Below are 16,688 nucleotides of genomic sequence, written 5' to 3'. Positions count from 1 at the left end.
TTTGCTTCTTGTTGGCCCCCCTGGGCATGCAGACCATTTGTGTGCCCACCGACAGTGGGTCAGCCAATGGCCTCAGACCATACAGGTGCAGCTGAAGATCATTAGGCCGGAGGGACAAGCAGGTGCAGCAGGACCATGGTGCGCTGATCACTAATGATCAAGTTATGTGTTGTCCTCTGAGTGGACTGTGGTCTCCAACGTAATCCTAGTAGTCAGGTCCCAGAGGCACTTCAATTCTTTTGGCCAGGGGTAACCCCCGCCCAGTATGGTTATCTCACACTACTTTGTTATAGGCCTCCATGTGTCACACACAGACGCTGAAGGTGAGGACCGTCTGTTGGGTACAGTACATGAAGGGAGGCAAGTTCAAACTTGTAGATGTTACCGAAGATGGGACTCCCAGGTAACAGCAGTGATGTGCGTTGGGTCCAAGCGGAGGGACCAACGCTGATCCAGGACCAGTAGCCAGGACACACGCTCGTAAACTCGCAGTAGCGTGTGCCCTCTGGGGAGCCCACTTTGGGTCTCAAGGCAGAATTCAAAGAGGGGAGATCTGTGTGAGGCAGCCCCATATTCGAAGAGGCCACCTCGGATCAGTAGCAGGGAGCGGGGGCTGTCACCACCAGAGGCCAATGTAGGTGCGATTAATGTCTTCCTTTTTACAGGCGGCAGCTGAAATTATGCGGCTGTGTGTGCAGGGCCCGTCCTTCACTAGGGCTGCATCGGCACAATGCGACCGCCATGCGGGCGACCATGCCACAGGCAACACACAGCCCCGGCACCCGGCCCGTCTATGTGGGTACTACCTTGCATGTTGATGGATGGTGGCGGGGCAGGAGATCCGGCCTCCCCGCGCTGTAGCCCTCACGCGCGATGTGGCTGTCGCGGACAGTGACCCAGGGGTCGCGGCGGCCGGTCCACAGGGCAGGGCCAGCGAGGCCGGCCGCCCCAGCTGACGAAGCAGCAGTCGGCCGGGGTCCAGTTGTAGAGTGCCTCAGTCGTTGCCTCAGATGAGGAGCGCAAAAAACACTGTGCGTGTCTGGGCCAGCAGCGCCCCTGCCCCAGCGGGCCTGCTGTGTCCCGGACTCAGATGTCAGTAGGAGTGTGCTGCATGGAGCCGCACCACGGCCACCACGGAAGATACCTGGTGGCAGCCTTCAAACAGCAATAACTTTCCGGATGCAGCTCCTCTGGGGCCCGGAGTCCGACAGCAGCCACAGGGACGTATCCCAGCAACATCCTCCCAGTGTGGTTTAAAATCGCAATGCCACGCAGGAGTAATTCGACAAGGATGTCCCCAGCACGGAGATCCTGCTCTATGCGGCCATACTCGATCGCTAGCAACAGCGCCCCCTTGTTAAATATTTTTTATGCATTACGTCACGACTTCTTCAGCAAATCCAATCCGGACATCTTCAAAGAAAGAAAAGAATATACAGTGATATGCGCTCTCGCACCTGGACATCCTGGATTGGATGAGAGATTAAGTCTTACTGGCAGATTCAGCCCTAGCCAGCATAGTCAATGGGAGCCATGGTTAAAACAGCTGGAGAGTCACAGATTGCAGACCTATGCCGTAAGGGATCTGCTTTGGGAATCAAAGAGACTGCAATTGGTGCAGGATAATTGCAGTAGCCTTTTGTAGACAAAGAGCAGTAATTCGGCATGAAACCAGAAATATGAGAGACAAGGCATGGTGCTGGAGACTACACTATGGTAAGGATCACAGTTGCTGGGAGCTATTTAACGTTTGCAGCTTTGACCAATCTGGTTAGCTTGGCACAGCAGCCACCAGGGGCTACTTTGCACTCACCAGGCCAACTGGTGCCACACAAAGTCACCTTATACAACATCAACTCTGTGTGTTTGGGACTGTGAATAAAAGGAGGATTTGGACACATCTTTGAGACATTTAAAGTAGCTTCCCACATAACTATCTCCTTAAAGACAATCCCCCTTTAGCCCATAGTATTCCGCTGCTTTACTCATACACACTCCATTTAGACATGGGTGACTAGCAGGGTCTTGGCCACCCTCGCATAACTTTATAGGCTGAAATCCGCATACGCATAATAACACTTCCCAAATTCTCCAACCCACATTTTTGGACTCCGATCCCTCCGAGGGCGTTCAACCAAAAGCACTTTGGGATAAGAACTTGGGGGGGCACTCATTTGGGGGCGTGGCTTGTGGGACAGGCATGGCCTAAAAAAGTACACAAACCATACTAAGGTACGCACACAAATATATAACATTTATGTATTTGTGTGCATACCTTATGGTTTGTGTACTTTTCAAGCCATCTTTTTTTAAACATTTCTAGGTTTATGAAAGATGGCTTGAAAAGTACACAATTCAATACATCTTTTATAAAGCTCTGACGGACAAAGCCAGAGAAGTCTTTGTCCATCGGCAAAGCCTTATAAAAGATGGATTGAATTGTGTACTTTTCAAGCCATCTTAGAATAACCTCGAAATATGTCAAGGAATCCCCAGGTTCGCTGAGGGTTAAAGGCGTCTCGGCGACCTGGGGAAACAAAGGGATAGTAACTTCCTCTGGTGACCCCTCAATTTACAGAGACTGATAGAAGTGCCAGCCTGCTACCGCGACTCTGTGGCTGGCTGGCACTTCTGTTAGCTTGCCTGACTTAATGGCGGTGCATCTGCAGCGGGATAATGTGTCCCGCCAATGTTGTGGTGGGACCGGTGGCCACCGCAGGGCCCCAGCTCAGCCCCACTTTTAGGAGACTGCCGGGGCCTGGGCCCGGCTCGCCCAGGCCACTTAAAGCACTGTAAGTAGTGATGTGTTTAAGCGCGAGGATGCAAGCATTCACTTTCTGCATCTGCTTTTAAGTGCAAACTAAATGGCAAGTTTTGTAAGGGCAAGCCTGGATTTTCTGCTCAGCGTGTTTAAAGACGATAGGTTAATGAAACATGACATGTTACTAAAGAATCTGAGCTTTGAAGCAAAGCATGTAATGGGCTGTATGTGTAGCACTTAGAAGTCGATTCTGAGTCCTTCACAAAGACCTCAGGTACCCGCGCAGTTAGCAGCAGCCAGGCAGATGAGAGCAGTCTCACTCCGAACATCTATGGAGGCTTTGAGGCCTACAAGACGACTAAGAGCAGATTACACTGGATCCAGGATGTTTAACTTGCCAAACAATGGACTAGATGCAGTAAATAGACTTTGGAATGTATCGAGCAAGGCCAAACATACGTCAGATCGTGTGAAGCATTTAGCTCGAGTCAAGCACGCACGATTCATGCTTACATCAACAGGCTTGGCAAGACTACGCCCTAATTACGAGTGACCCGGCCCGGATAAAAGGGCCGGTAACAACGGTTACCGGCACCTTTTTCAGACTGGGTCACTCAGAGTCTGCTGGTAGGGGCTGAGAACTATCGGCAGGCCTAACTTGCCGGTAGTTCAGACCCCTACCAGCAGATTATTCACTGAAGCCCTGGCACCGTTACAAACGGTGCCAGGGTTTCAGTGTTCCCTTCTCGTGGAGTTTTACCGTTCCGCTGCCGCCCGTAATACCCCAATATTACCACGATATCGGGTGGTGGAAAAGGTAAGCGGAGGTTGCCAGTAGACCGCCAGTACTATCAGAGGCCTACTGGCAACCACATAATGAGGGCCTAAGACTGGAGAAAGTGTGGTGTGTGACATATATACAAATTACACACACAAGAGTTAAAGAAAGACACGGTCTATAATGATGTGCCAAGTAATAAACAGGCAGTTAAATAATGGATATCAGTATTGGACAGTAGCCGGTACGAGAGCACAGCCAGTAGAGTGCTCGCTTTGACATCTGTGCAGAGTCTGCTGGCGCAGGCTCGAATCCCTGCAGGGCCAAACTCAGCCTTTCATCCTTCCGAGGTCAATAAATGAGCACCACACGTGGGTAATAATAAGCAGCGCTCAGATGCCCCAGGGTTCGTAGCGCTATATAAATGCTAAATTAGTATTATCTACTTTAACTACATCTTGAAAACAAACTAAAATAAGGCAGAGTCCTTTTTGTAGATCATGAATTTTACATGAATAAAAAACCATCCATTCCTGATATTAAGGAATTACCTGCATGAAGCCTGTTGAACGTGTAGAGAGGGGTAAAGTATAGACCCCCGCCTTCCTTGAATAAGCGAAAATCCATGTTGGCCTGAAACCCAAGAGGCGACACATGAATAAATCACAAATTGTTCGGTACACCACATGATGTCGCTCTTGCACCAACATAAAAAAAAAGATCAAATGATCTGTAATTGTGGTCACCACGACATTATTTGCCTTGTAAAATCCTGGTCCTTAGCATTGTACACGAGACGGTCTAGCATTTCTGCCCAGCCAGCGGCAGCTCCTGTGGAAAATCCAGCACGGTTCAGGGAGTTTACTGAAAACAGTAGCCCAAGTTCACCCAGGGTCTGCCGGTTCACTGTCAATCAGCATGGCCTACATCTAAAAAAACAGGGATTTCCAGCAGCTGCTGCGTGGGCTTCACCAGGAAGCGCACACAAATTTGCCCCGCTGCACTTCCCGAACAAATAAAAAGAAGCCACAAACGGTGCATGTGTAGTTAACGAGGTTAAGCACTGGGCAGTGCAAGGAAATGCAAACACAATTATTGTAAGTAGGTGTGTGTTAAAGTGCCTCCAACCATACGTTATAAGGATATTGCAAGTCAACAAGGAGTTTAATGGCCAAATATAGGAACGAGTGCAAAGGTTCCTTGAAATATCCTCCTTAAGTGCAGTAGGGGTATTTTAGAAGCTTGAAGGATCGGACCTGACGGGCAAGCACAGTAAGCTTTCTGGCAGCTCAGAACTGAAGTGGTCGAACTGAGCGGGAGCGGTCGGGAGCGGTGTTCCTCTACTTTTTTAAATTACCTTTTACAGCTCCTATACTTTTATATTAAAAAGAAACCGTTCCGGAATGGTTTCATTTTAAAATAAAAAAGTGTAGGAAGAAGTTGAAACTTGCCCTTTCAGTGCATTGCACTGAACGTTTCCTTAAACAGCAGGTGCAAGTGTTTGGTGGTGTGCAGTGTGTGTGGGAGGGGCCGTGATGATGGAGTTTGTGCAGAGTGGGTGCCGGCCAGCAGGGAACATAGTTCCACTACTTCTTTTCGTACACTTCGACCACTGCAGAACTGCGATGTGTGCTTCGCCCAAGAGTGTCGAATACCATATGACCGGTCGTACAAACAACTCCAGGTGGAGTGGAGTCGCGGGCCTTCCTTCTGGTCAGGAGGGAACGACTGCAAGTCCTCGGATGTGGCCATTCTTGTGAAGGGAAGCATTTCACGGTTGAATCAGTGACCGAGCATGTGCTGTCTGTCGACTACTCATGGGTAGGCGAACCAGTACGACTGATCAATGTGTATGCCCCCCGACCAAGAATGAACGGTTAGAAGTCTTCGAAACCTGAGGCTGCTGCTTGTTAACTCCAGGGCCATCCTGATGGGGGGGTGACTAACTGCACCATAGAGTAGGGCAGGTGCACGGACAATATTACTGTCTTCTGCACAGACCGGTGCTCAGTAAAGGCCCTCGTAAGGACCTGCAAGAACTTCGGCAAGGCACCAGGAGCCAGGATAAACTGCACGAAGTCGGAGGCCATGCTCTTCGGGGACTGGAACCCAAAGTACGACGCTCTGCCCTTCCCCATTAGACAGGTCCACATGAATATCCTGGGTGTGTGGTACGGCTACGAAGGGGCAGCGACAAGGTCGTGGAAATAGCACTTGGCAAAAATTAAGCAAAAGTTGGGGCTGTTGAGCCTGCAGAGGCTGAGCGTAGAGGCGAAGACGCTGGCCCTGATGAACGATGTTCTACCGGTTCTGCAGTATCTTGCCCAGGTCTGGCCAGTGCCGAGGGCAACCGCAAAAACCATCATGAGGTTGGTATTCTACTTCATCTGGAACTGCAAGATGAATAGAGTAAAGAAAGTCACCATGTATAAGACACATGACAAAGGTGGGAAGGGGGTGCCGGACATCCCTACCATGCTGAGAGGCTTCTTCACCTGCAACTGCGTGAGGCTCACGTTGAGGAGCAGTGATGAAAGTAATGTGGGTTTCCTGATGGCCTGCTTCTTCCTACTCCCGGTCTGGCGAAGGCTGGGATGGGTGGTGTGGGACGCCAGGATCCCTTACAACTGGACAGCCCCCTGGTACTACGCAGAAGCAGAGCGTTTTGTATGAGAATTCCAGCTGGAGGCGGCAGCGCCGGACCAGTGGAAGACTGGGGCCATCCACGAAAGCATTTGTGACAGGGACATTTGCGAGCAGATCCGGACCCTATCGTCAGAGGCCGCATCATCAATGGGCTGGAGGATGACGAAGACGAGGAGTGAGTAACATTCATTTGTATAACCTGTTTTTGTGCTTTCTCTTCCAGGACCCACCTCAGGGTGGAGAAGTATAAAGAATTGTCGACCGCTCTCGAGGCGGTAAGACAAGCATGTGTAAGTAATGTGCACCTAAGATGACCTTTTTCCTTTCACAGCGAAACAGGTCAACAGAGTCAGGCGTGTGCACATGTTGTCAAGACTATTCTTGACGACTGAGTAAAAGGGCAATTCTGAAAGTGACGATTTACCCATATCTGAACGGATGAGGACCTCGAAGAAAAAAAAAGGGGGTATTCTATTCTTTATGATACATACTTAGCTGCATTCTCATCCCCTTTAATACCTGGTCTGTTGCTTGCTCTGTCAAATGCACGCCATTGTCAGTTAGTACATATACTCAATGTACATTTTGGCTTGTAGTGTGGGGCTGGAGAGGGTTAATATGCAGCTTGCAATGTGCTGCTCAAATAATGAAAGCATTTTAAAAAGGTAGTTCGTGTTTTAGAATGAGTGAGCGCACAGATCAAGCATTGCTCTCCCGTGTTAAGCTCCAGCAGTGGCAACCAACAACCTTGTCCCAAACAGTAAAGTGCCACCGAAAGGGATTTTAGAAAAATAGCATCTGAAAAGCGAGTCTGGCTTTTAGGGCTCCATAGGGAGCTGGAATTCTGCTTGGGGTGGCTGATTATTATGGGGGCGGAGGAGGAAACTCCTCCGTGAAACATTTGAAAAGAGAAACCAACGCACTTATCCTCGCAAAATCGCGACGGGCGGAGTTAACGAGGCGACAGCGTGGAATGGTGGCTGGAAAAAGAAGCATATATGCATATAAACTATACGCCGGAACTACAAGGACCAGAGGGCCCGATTCCAGGACGTCTGGTCACCCTAGCACACGAACATGTGGTTACACACGTGAATTCAATCAGAATGTAACAGCTTTCAAATGTATGGTGATTGAGTCTTTCAGACTGTTTGATAAGGAAACAACTATAAAGTCCCGGACGATTCATTGAATTAAAAGAACAAAACGCTGGATAATGCTTTGAAAGAATATTAATTTCAAACCACGTCAGGAGAGATCGCTTTTTAAAAATAATCTGTGCATCAAGAATAAAAAAACATGTGTTCCGCTTTTAATTGGAACATACACGAGGGCTCGCTCCACACGAACAAGGATCCGTGGATTGCACACAATTATATAAAACAATTAGTGCGAGCCAGAGCTGGGTTCAATCACCGGCTCAAGCAGCAGGCACTGTGCCCTCAGTTATTAGAACTGGCAATGCCTCAGCACAAGGAGGCGGTGATGCCCCAAAGCCGCCCCCCCCCCCCCCCCCACACCCCCAGCCGTACTGCGTATGTAACACTAACATGAACAGGCTTTTTTATACGCATATCCAGTGCTTAAAGGGGGCCGGGGCCGGGCCCCGGCAGTCTCCAAAAAGTGGGGCTGAGCGGGGCCCTGCCGGGGCCCCGTCCCACCGCCCGCAACAATGGCAGGATGCATTATCCCGTCGCGGCTGAGAGGCGCCTGCCATGAAGTCAGGCGATCTGACAGAAGTGGTAGCCAACCACAGCGACGCTGTGCCTGGCTGCCACTTCCGTCAGTCATAGTAACTGCATCTGGTGACCCCTCGCGCGAGAGGTCACCAGAGGCAGTTACTGTCCGTTTGTTTCCCCAGGTCGCCGAGGCGTCTTTAACCCTCGGCGAACCTGGGGATTCATCGACATATTTCGAGGTTTATAGAAGATGGCTTGAAATGTGTACTTTCAAGGCCATCTTTTATAAACCCGAAATGTTTAAAAAAATTGGCCTGAAAACTAGGCAAACCGTAGGGTATGCACACAAATATATATAAATGTTATATATTTGTGTGCGTACCTTACTATGGTGTGTGTACTGTGCAAGCCATCTTTTCTAAACATAGATGGCTTGCATAGTACACACACCATAGTAAGGTACGCACACAAATATATAACTTTTATATATATTTGTGTGCATACCCTACGTTTGCCTAGTTTTCAGGCCACGACCCTCCGACAAGCCAACGCCCCCTCGATTTCTTACCCCACTTAAAGCCCTGCGCATATCGCAAGCTGACCTGTATTCATTCACCCGTCCCTCAAATCCGGGGACGCGGTTTTGAAATGGAAAAAAAACCTCTCAGGATGGCGGGTCCAAGAGGAAAATGCTGGGACCATCCCGCCAAAACAACGACGTCTGGTCACCCTATCCGGATATCACATGTCCAGGCGCGGAAGGATAGCCCAGGGGCAGCGCGTTTGACTTCGAAGCAAGACCACGCAGTGCAACACAACTTGGGATCCACACGCTGGTATTAAGCGCGTTACAAAAGAACAATTATAATGAATACGGTATTGTTAAACATAAGCAAATATACTTGAAATATTGTTTTCTCTTTCTGGAAACACCAGTTGCATATTTCTATTTGTATGTTTCCGATTATTAATCACTTGACGGCTAGGACTTGTGAATAATCAGCATGCCCTCTTTACATGCATTTTCTCAATAACATTGCTTGTATATGGTCTTATCTATATACTGCAATTGATGTGAACACCCAGCTGCACATTCTTGCATGGGGTTGCGAGTTTAAGTAGAGCCTCTCTATGGATGAAAATCTCACACTGGTTCACGGAAACTCATTCCTGGTGTATTTCCATAGTGCCCGGGCCCCGCCCCCAAGGCTGACGGTGCAAAAGCACCTTTGCCCAGCAGCTCTGGGGTGGGCACGCATGCAGGAGGAAATCACAGGTATCCACTTCCAATTTTAGTAAAACAGGAACAACTGCAATAAGCACATAAGAAATCATGGCATTTCTATGCGCCGGCAATTTCACTGCATATTCCAAGGTCCAGCCACCCCACTTTACTCAATCACCCCAATAATGCCCATCTTTCTACACCCTAGCCTTTTACCGCCCATAAAGTAACGTGGTAAAGTGCAGTGAAATGTCCTTTCCCATAATGCAGTGGGTAAATGGAGGGTGGACGGACACTGCCTACACGGGTAAGACAACGACTATAACAAACTATTATGAATTGAAGAAAAAAAATTGCTAACTTATTTTTTCAATTTTTCTTTTAATTACCTTTGCTTTTCTGATAGGTAAATTCATGGTTCGTGAGACGAAACCACCGCTTCTTGAAATTTTTCATGCCAAACCGCTTCCTTCCTTGCGCTCGTTTGATCATAAAGCTGTGTTACAGGAGACATGGAACAGTAAATGCCAGCAGGGTTCAACCATCACTCATAAAATACCAACACAAGAACAACAACGTTCTGCGCTTTAATGACAGTTACTCAAATACAGGTCCTTTGGGAGAGGAGCACTCTACACAATGATGTACTGTGATGCCCATGTAATATTATGAGGGCGGCCACACGTCTGAGTTCAATGGTCTACATTTAAAGCCATGCTTCATTACAAGAGCCAATGAAGTTTGGGATTACTGTGAAGATGGAACATTGATGTCATGGATTCAGGAAAAAACATTGGATCAATTGCTCGAATCACATTTTGCTACTTTTTTTTAAAAAACAGATTTTTGTTAATGCAACATACAGTGGAGACCCACGTACTCCACTTCACCCACCTTCTCACCCCCCTTTCCACACAACCAAAGCAACCCACCATCCGGATTTTTCGGCAAACTGTGATCCAACCACTTTGTAAGTCGAACAAAGTAGGGAATGCCAAAACATTGGCTGCTTAATTGCTAGCAAGCAGGCAGGCAAGAATGCATTGCGGTAAATACGGATAGAGTAGGAATATTATTAGCAAGAGACCCAGTCAAAGTTTGGCCAAGGGTTCGTTTTATAGAATGGAGGATGCTTCAAATGCATGTTAGTTAACAAAAAGCAGAGAGACTAGCAAGAGGCATACATTCCCTCGGAAGAAAGCCTGAAAGTAAAATGGGTGTATTAATGGGGTTGGCACGATAATAAGACAAAAGGAAAGCATTTAAAACAGTTCTGCCAGAACAAGATAATCATATATACCAAACTAATTAGGTTTTTAAATTATGTGGGGGAAAACATTGGGCTATTATAGGATGGCAACTGAAAAATCAGCAGGCTAATAGGCAGAGAAGATTGACGATCCAAACCAAGGTCTGATGATCTCTTTCAGGCAGTCACCAAGGCAGGCACAGAATACACTTCCAAAGTCCTTGTAGAAAGATGGCAGAGGTGTGCAGTTGGTCCGCCTAGATCAACAGATACATCTATGGGCTTTTTTTTTGAAGGCCGAGCAATGACAAGCTGCAAGACAGATGTTTTAGCTCAAAGTGGTATTATTTTCCAGGAAGGGGTTGGACTAAAGGCACTCGGAAAAACAGAGTCAGCCAGGGTTGGTGCAGCACAACATGGAATTCTCCTGGTATTTCAGACACTGGTGGCAATGTTTTCAGCAAATCAAGGTTTATAAATCTAGTCTTCAGTACTTTTCCATGCTGGGACACCCTTTTGGGAAAGCAATATCCAAGCCAATGGCCAACAGGAAAATCTGAACATATCCTTAGCACGTTCTTGGTTTTCCCTATGCTTTAAAGGTAAATGTTAAAATTCTTAGCCAAAAACATTCTGTGACTAATCCAGGGAGTTGGTCGCCTCTGCACAAGGGGGAGTCACCCCCCCTTGGTGCCAGGGAGACGAGCCTGCTACGCTTAACACCCCGAGGGGACAGGGTAAGAAGAATCCCTCTGCAGGTGACTGCCCCTTAGCGGACAGGGAAAATCTAAAGAACTTAAATCACCATCATTTCCCCTCAGAGACTAATGCGGTGTAAGGTGTGAGAACCATTTAACAGTGGCTGGCAGTTGAAATATTCATGTATACCCTTTTTGACATGGCAGACCTGGCTACTGACCCAAACTTCTTTTTATCCTCTTTATGGAAAACCGCTACGAAAACTGAGCACACCAATCCAGCTTCCTACACCACCACAGACAAAGGGAAAACAGACTGGGAGAAAGACCAGCCGCCTGGAGGCACGTCAGGCGAATAAGAAATCAGGGAGAAATATTCACAGAGTTTAATTACACAATTGCAAAGGGAAAGGCTCAGATAGAACACCAAACGTGGTGTCACACCCAGAGATCCACAATAGGATAGTGCAACATGGCCCGGCAGGGAAGAAACCAGAGCTGTGGGGTGTGGCGAATCGAGCGGAGGAACCACACAAGCTCCCGCACCAAAACCAGTGGGAACCCGCAGTAGACATCCACCGCTGCAGAGCCCAAATGAGCAGTTGCACAAGCAGCTCTGTGGCAAGACGAGAGGGAGATGGCCTATATAGTCCTCTCAGGGAGCGCTGCTCATCAGATACAGGTACGCTGTGGCTACAGAGGCACCAGCGGTGGGTAGAAACATCTGAGAGACAAGACCCGGTGTGGGAGAAAGACCCAGAAACCCTAGAGTGGTGAAGGATAGAGAAACAAGCCCCAGAGCGGGGAAAGAAGGAGAAAGCCCAGGAGGGGGGGGGGAAAGCTGTAGAAGGTGGAATGACCGACACCCTGAGGTGGGGGAAACCCCAAAAGGTCTAGAAGTGGGGAAATGAGACAGGGAGATGGCCGGTGTGGTGAAAGAACCAAGGGGCACAGTGTGGGAAAAGAGACTGTGACAGGCCCAGGTGTGAGGAGAGCACTGATAAGCCCACAAGAAGGAATAGAGAAGGTGACCAAGCCCAGAGCGGGGATAGAGAGAGAGAGGCCAACCCCAGAGTGGGGTGAAAGAAGGAAGCACCACAGTGGGGAGTGGGAAGAGCCCACAGCTAGGAGAGATGGAAATAACCCTTAAGTGGGGAGAGAGGAAAACAAAAAGAGGGCCTCAGCGTGGGGAGTGAGAAACAGAAAACCCCCACAGTGGGGAGGGACTGATAAACCAGAGTTGGAAGGAGGAAAGCCAGAGAGTATTCTACAAGGGGAAAAAAATGACTTGGCAAATCTCAAAACGGGGGGGGGGGGGGGAGACCACCTCAGAGTGAGAAGAAGAACTGAGTGGGAGACAGAGTGGGGAGGAAGAAAGAGAATCCACGAGCGGGAAGAAACGCAGAGACCTGGACTGGAAAACCTTGATAACGTTCCATCACGCCAATAACTGATTATCCTGAATGCAACTATGAGCAAAAACCTTTTTCTCAGAGGGTTAGGGTTAGAAGCCAGCAGCCACCCATTCTAGTGGATATGACCACAAAGTCTTTCCATGTTTTTTGTTTCTTTTATTTTAGTTAATAGGGAAATTGAATAGGTAAGAGTAGGATTCCGGAAAGATTACTTTTTTTTGTAAATTTACAACATGTTTACTAGCACCTTTTTGACGTTCCATTATAATAGACTAGGACAGGGGTCCCCAAACTTTTGTGTGCAATGAGCAAAATTGGCATATCAAATTAAATGGTGAGCAACATCAATTTTTCGACGGAACATATCGGCGCACAGTTGGCGGACAAATTGTTTGCAACACAAATTAGAAATGTAACAAAGTTAAAACTGTGTATAGAACATTTAATTTGCAGTACTTAATAGTTATCTAGACCACGTGTTATTCTAGTCAAGGAAATGTGGAAGGCCTTTAACTTCATTTGACGTTTAGTGATTTACAAGAAATGTTGAGGAGATTGAGTGGTCAGTAGTACATTTTTAGACATATAGGACCAGTTCAGCTGTTCAAAAATAGAGTAGGAGTAAGTAAACATTACCAGGGGTTTCAGGTTCCTGAGCAAAATATTAGTGCAAATGTATGGACAGTAAAAAGGGCCACAAACGGGGCACTGATTTTTCAGGTCTACTGAGATTCTGCCTAGGAATTTATGGGATCTTTAATGGCAAATGGTGCATTCCTAAGCATACGAGATCAGCAATACTGTTCCACAGTCATTGATGACTGTATTGTGGATGTTTTTTTTCTTCAGGAATGTTATGAAATGTTACATTTCTTATTGAATAAAGAGTAAACACAATCCTCTGGAGTTCATTTTCCAATGGCCAGGGTAGGCACCACGAAGAAGATATCTGACAGCCAGAGCGGCTGGTTGGCGATGCCTACGCTCGAAAAGGAGGCATTGGAAAGAATTACTAATTCACAAGAAATAAAGATATTCTCTTAAAACTGTTGTACAGTTCAGAGGCCACAAAGGAAAGCGTGAGTTTGTTTGAGTCTTTAGGAGAAACTATCCATTACAGAGCTATTGGCAAACCATGCCCCCAAGTTCAGGAGCTCCAGGTTATAGAAAGGGATGCACCATGGTTCGATGCAGAATGTAGAATCTCAAAAAGAAAACTGAACCATGATTTAATGAGGGGTGTGTACACTGCTGGTCAGATTTATAGTTTCAAAATGGCATAAAAAATTGCCTTAAGTTAACAATAACTTAATTGGATTGGAATACAGGGAAAATTAATTATGAAAAATGTGGGCATGCATTTACCGTATCTGCCCATTAACCGTGTGCCAGATGGGCACAGTATCAAACAATTACCATTTTTCCACTAGGACACTATGTAATATAAATACAGGTGACACCAAAATGAATGTTGTCGATAAATATGGTGGCATCAAACACAAACCTCACTTGTACAGAAAGTGTGCATGCACATTATTCAATAAAGGAAAGTTGGGTATGCATACCACCTCCTTGTCCACTATGCTCATACTAGCTGTACCAAGGAACGGAATAGGCCAATTTTCTCCATGACACAAACATGGTTCAAATAATGTACTCATTAATACATTTATCAGCTGGGCAAAGTAACTGGAGATGACAGGGTTTTAGCAATGAGACTACCATAACTAGTAAGAACATTTACTGTAAAATTATGTGCATGGTGGCACCAAACACAAATCTTGCATGTATAAAAAAAAGCCAGCTGGAAACACAGCGGCTCATTGGCCAACATTCTTGCACAGTCCAGGACTCTGTACTGACTACAGTGCTACTGAGGTCTCATCCATTCAGCACCTCCTTCTAGTCCTCCACACAATGGCCCAGAGCAACTGGCGAGCAACAATTTAGGGTGCCGCGAGCAACATGTTGCTCCCGAGCTACACGTTGGGGATCCCTGGACTAGGACATAGACTTGTAGAGTTAGGGGAATATGATTTTAAACAAAAATAAAACTCTTCAAACCATAACCAATTGTCAGAGCCCAGATTCTGACTTAACAGTTAATACAACCCTATTCTACAAATGTCTAGCCCTAGTCTACAAATCAGCACATAAAGTGTTCCCCTGGCAAGGTTCTTACAAGTATTACAGTCTTGACTCTTCTTCAGTCTTCTTCCTGTTTCCGAGATGAACCTGTAGGCCTCCACGGCTCCTTTATCTTAGGCTTCGGTTCTAGACCTTTCATTTGGCTCTTGTCTTTCAATTTGTATGGTAAGGCTTCCCTTGTGGCCATGACCGGGAAAAATCCTAGAGAAAATAATTACTGTCTAGTTACAGTAATATGTGGAGAAGGATGTATTACTGGACACTGTCTGTCAATCTCGATTCCGTCCGGGATTGGGCACAGAGACCGCTTTAGTGGCAGTTTGGGATGAGCAACTCTGGGTTGCAGATCAGGATGAGCTGTCACTACTTTGAATGCTGGATCTCTCAGCGGCATTTGACACGGTACATCACTGTCTTGCTGAGGTGGCTTAGGGAGGTGGGCAATGCGACAGAATAGGTCATCAAATAGTTCAACAATTTCTATAAGATCGCCAGCAACAGGTGCGACTGGGATAGTTCACCTCTGATCTTCTACCACAAGACTGCAAAGTACACCAAGGATCTTCCTCATCTCCTCTTATTTAATATAAATGAACAAGTTACTTTCTTACCTGGTAACGTTCTTTCGATGGGATGGTCCGACGACGTATTCCATATCTATGACAGGTAATGTCCACAGCTGTGCTGCTTCGGAAAATCTTTGGCGTCTGCGTCCTGCGTCAATGACGTCGATGCGCCGTCCCCGAGGACCTCCTGCGACGGCCGACGTCACCCGATGTGATAAGTAGGACCATCCCATCGAAAGAACGTTACCAGGTAAGAAAGTAACTTGTTCTTCGAGGGGATTGGGTCCTCTGACGTATTCCATATCTATGACAGACTCCCAAAGCAGTACCAAGCAAGGAGGTGGGAAAGAATTTAGAATACAAACTTAGCATGCCCAATCAAATTGCGGAATAGAGAACTGCCTTGCCAAAGGCCAGATCCTGCTCTCCGATGGAATCGAGGGAGTAGTGACATACAAAAGTATGTACTGAAGCCCAGATGGCTGCATCACAGATGTGACGACTAGGAACTCCCCTCTGCAGAGCAGTAGACGCAGCCACTCCCCTGGTAGAATGGCCCGCAAGCCAGCCGGAGGATCCTTACCCGCCAAGCGGTAACACTCGGAGATAGCTAAAATAATCCAACGAGACAAAGTCTGTTTCGTTACAGCTTGTCCCAAACGCTTTCCAGCGTAACCAATGAAAAGTTGATCGTCCACTCTGACCCGGGACATGCGCAAAATATAAAAGCTCAACGCTCTCCTAGGATCAAGCCTATAGAGCCTCTCCTCTTCCTTACCAGGATGTGGAGGAGGATAGAACGCCGGAAGAACAACCTTCTGGCTCAAATGAAATTCCGAAACCACCTTCGGAAGAAAAGAAGGACGAACTCTAAGGACAACCCTGTCCTTATGAAACACAGTGAAGGGTGGCTTAACTGAAAGTGCCTGTAACTCACTCACTCTGCGAGCGGAAGTAACCACAACCAAAAACACAGTTTTCAGAGTTAACAGCCTCAAAGGGCAAGAATGTAAAGGCTCAAATGGAGCACCCATAAGAAACTTAAGAACAAGGTTCAAATCCCAACCTGGCACCAGAAAAGGCGACGGAGGGAACACATTAGTGAGCCCTTTCAAAAACTGCGAAATTAAAGGAATTTTAAAATAGGAACACTCTTCAGACGAGTGCTTAAATATGGACAGCGCCGCCAGGTAACCTTTAATGGTCCCCACTTGCAAGCCCCTGTGGGTCAAAAAAAAAAAAAAAAAGACAGAACCATGGGAATGTCACATTCAAAAGGATCAAAATTCTGAACTCTGCACCAGTCGCAGAACTTTCTCCAACGGCAACGGTACAGAGACTTAGTTGCCGGCCGCCTGGCCGAGAGCAACACCTCCATCACACCTTCAGGGAGGTCCCAATCCTTATACTTCAACCTTTCAGAAGCCAAGCGTGAAGATTTAGGGATCTGAAATCTGGATGGAGAACCTGAACCCCCTCCCGTGAGAGCAGATCGTCTCGGTAGGGAAGACGACATGGAGGGC

General features: G+C 47.1%; 1 protein-coding gene across 2 annotated transcripts in view; it reads right to left on the bottom strand.

The window, feature by feature from the left end:
- RASA3 (RAS p21 protein activator 3) overlaps positions 1–16,688 on the bottom strand; it is a 1,503,746-nt gene that overhangs the window by 70,408 nt on the left and 1,416,650 nt on the right. For both annotated transcript variants that reach the window (XM_069637121.1, XM_069637122.1), the window contains exon 19: positions 9,479–9,585. In XM_069637121.1, coding sequence (XP_069493222.1) covers positions 9,479–9,585 — 107 coding nt within the window. The remainder of the gene's footprint in view (positions 1–9,478; positions 9,586–16,688) is intronic.

This window comes from Ambystoma mexicanum, chromosome 7p (genome assembly GCF_040938575.1).
Source record: "Ambystoma mexicanum isolate Mex_15411 chromosome 7p, UKY_AmexF1_1, whole genome shotgun sequence".
NCBI lineage: Eukaryota > Metazoa > Chordata > Amphibia > Caudata > Ambystomatidae > Ambystoma > Ambystoma mexicanum.
The sequence above is the reverse complement of the archived record's forward strand: the minus strand, read 5'-3'. Positions and strand labels throughout refer to the sequence as shown.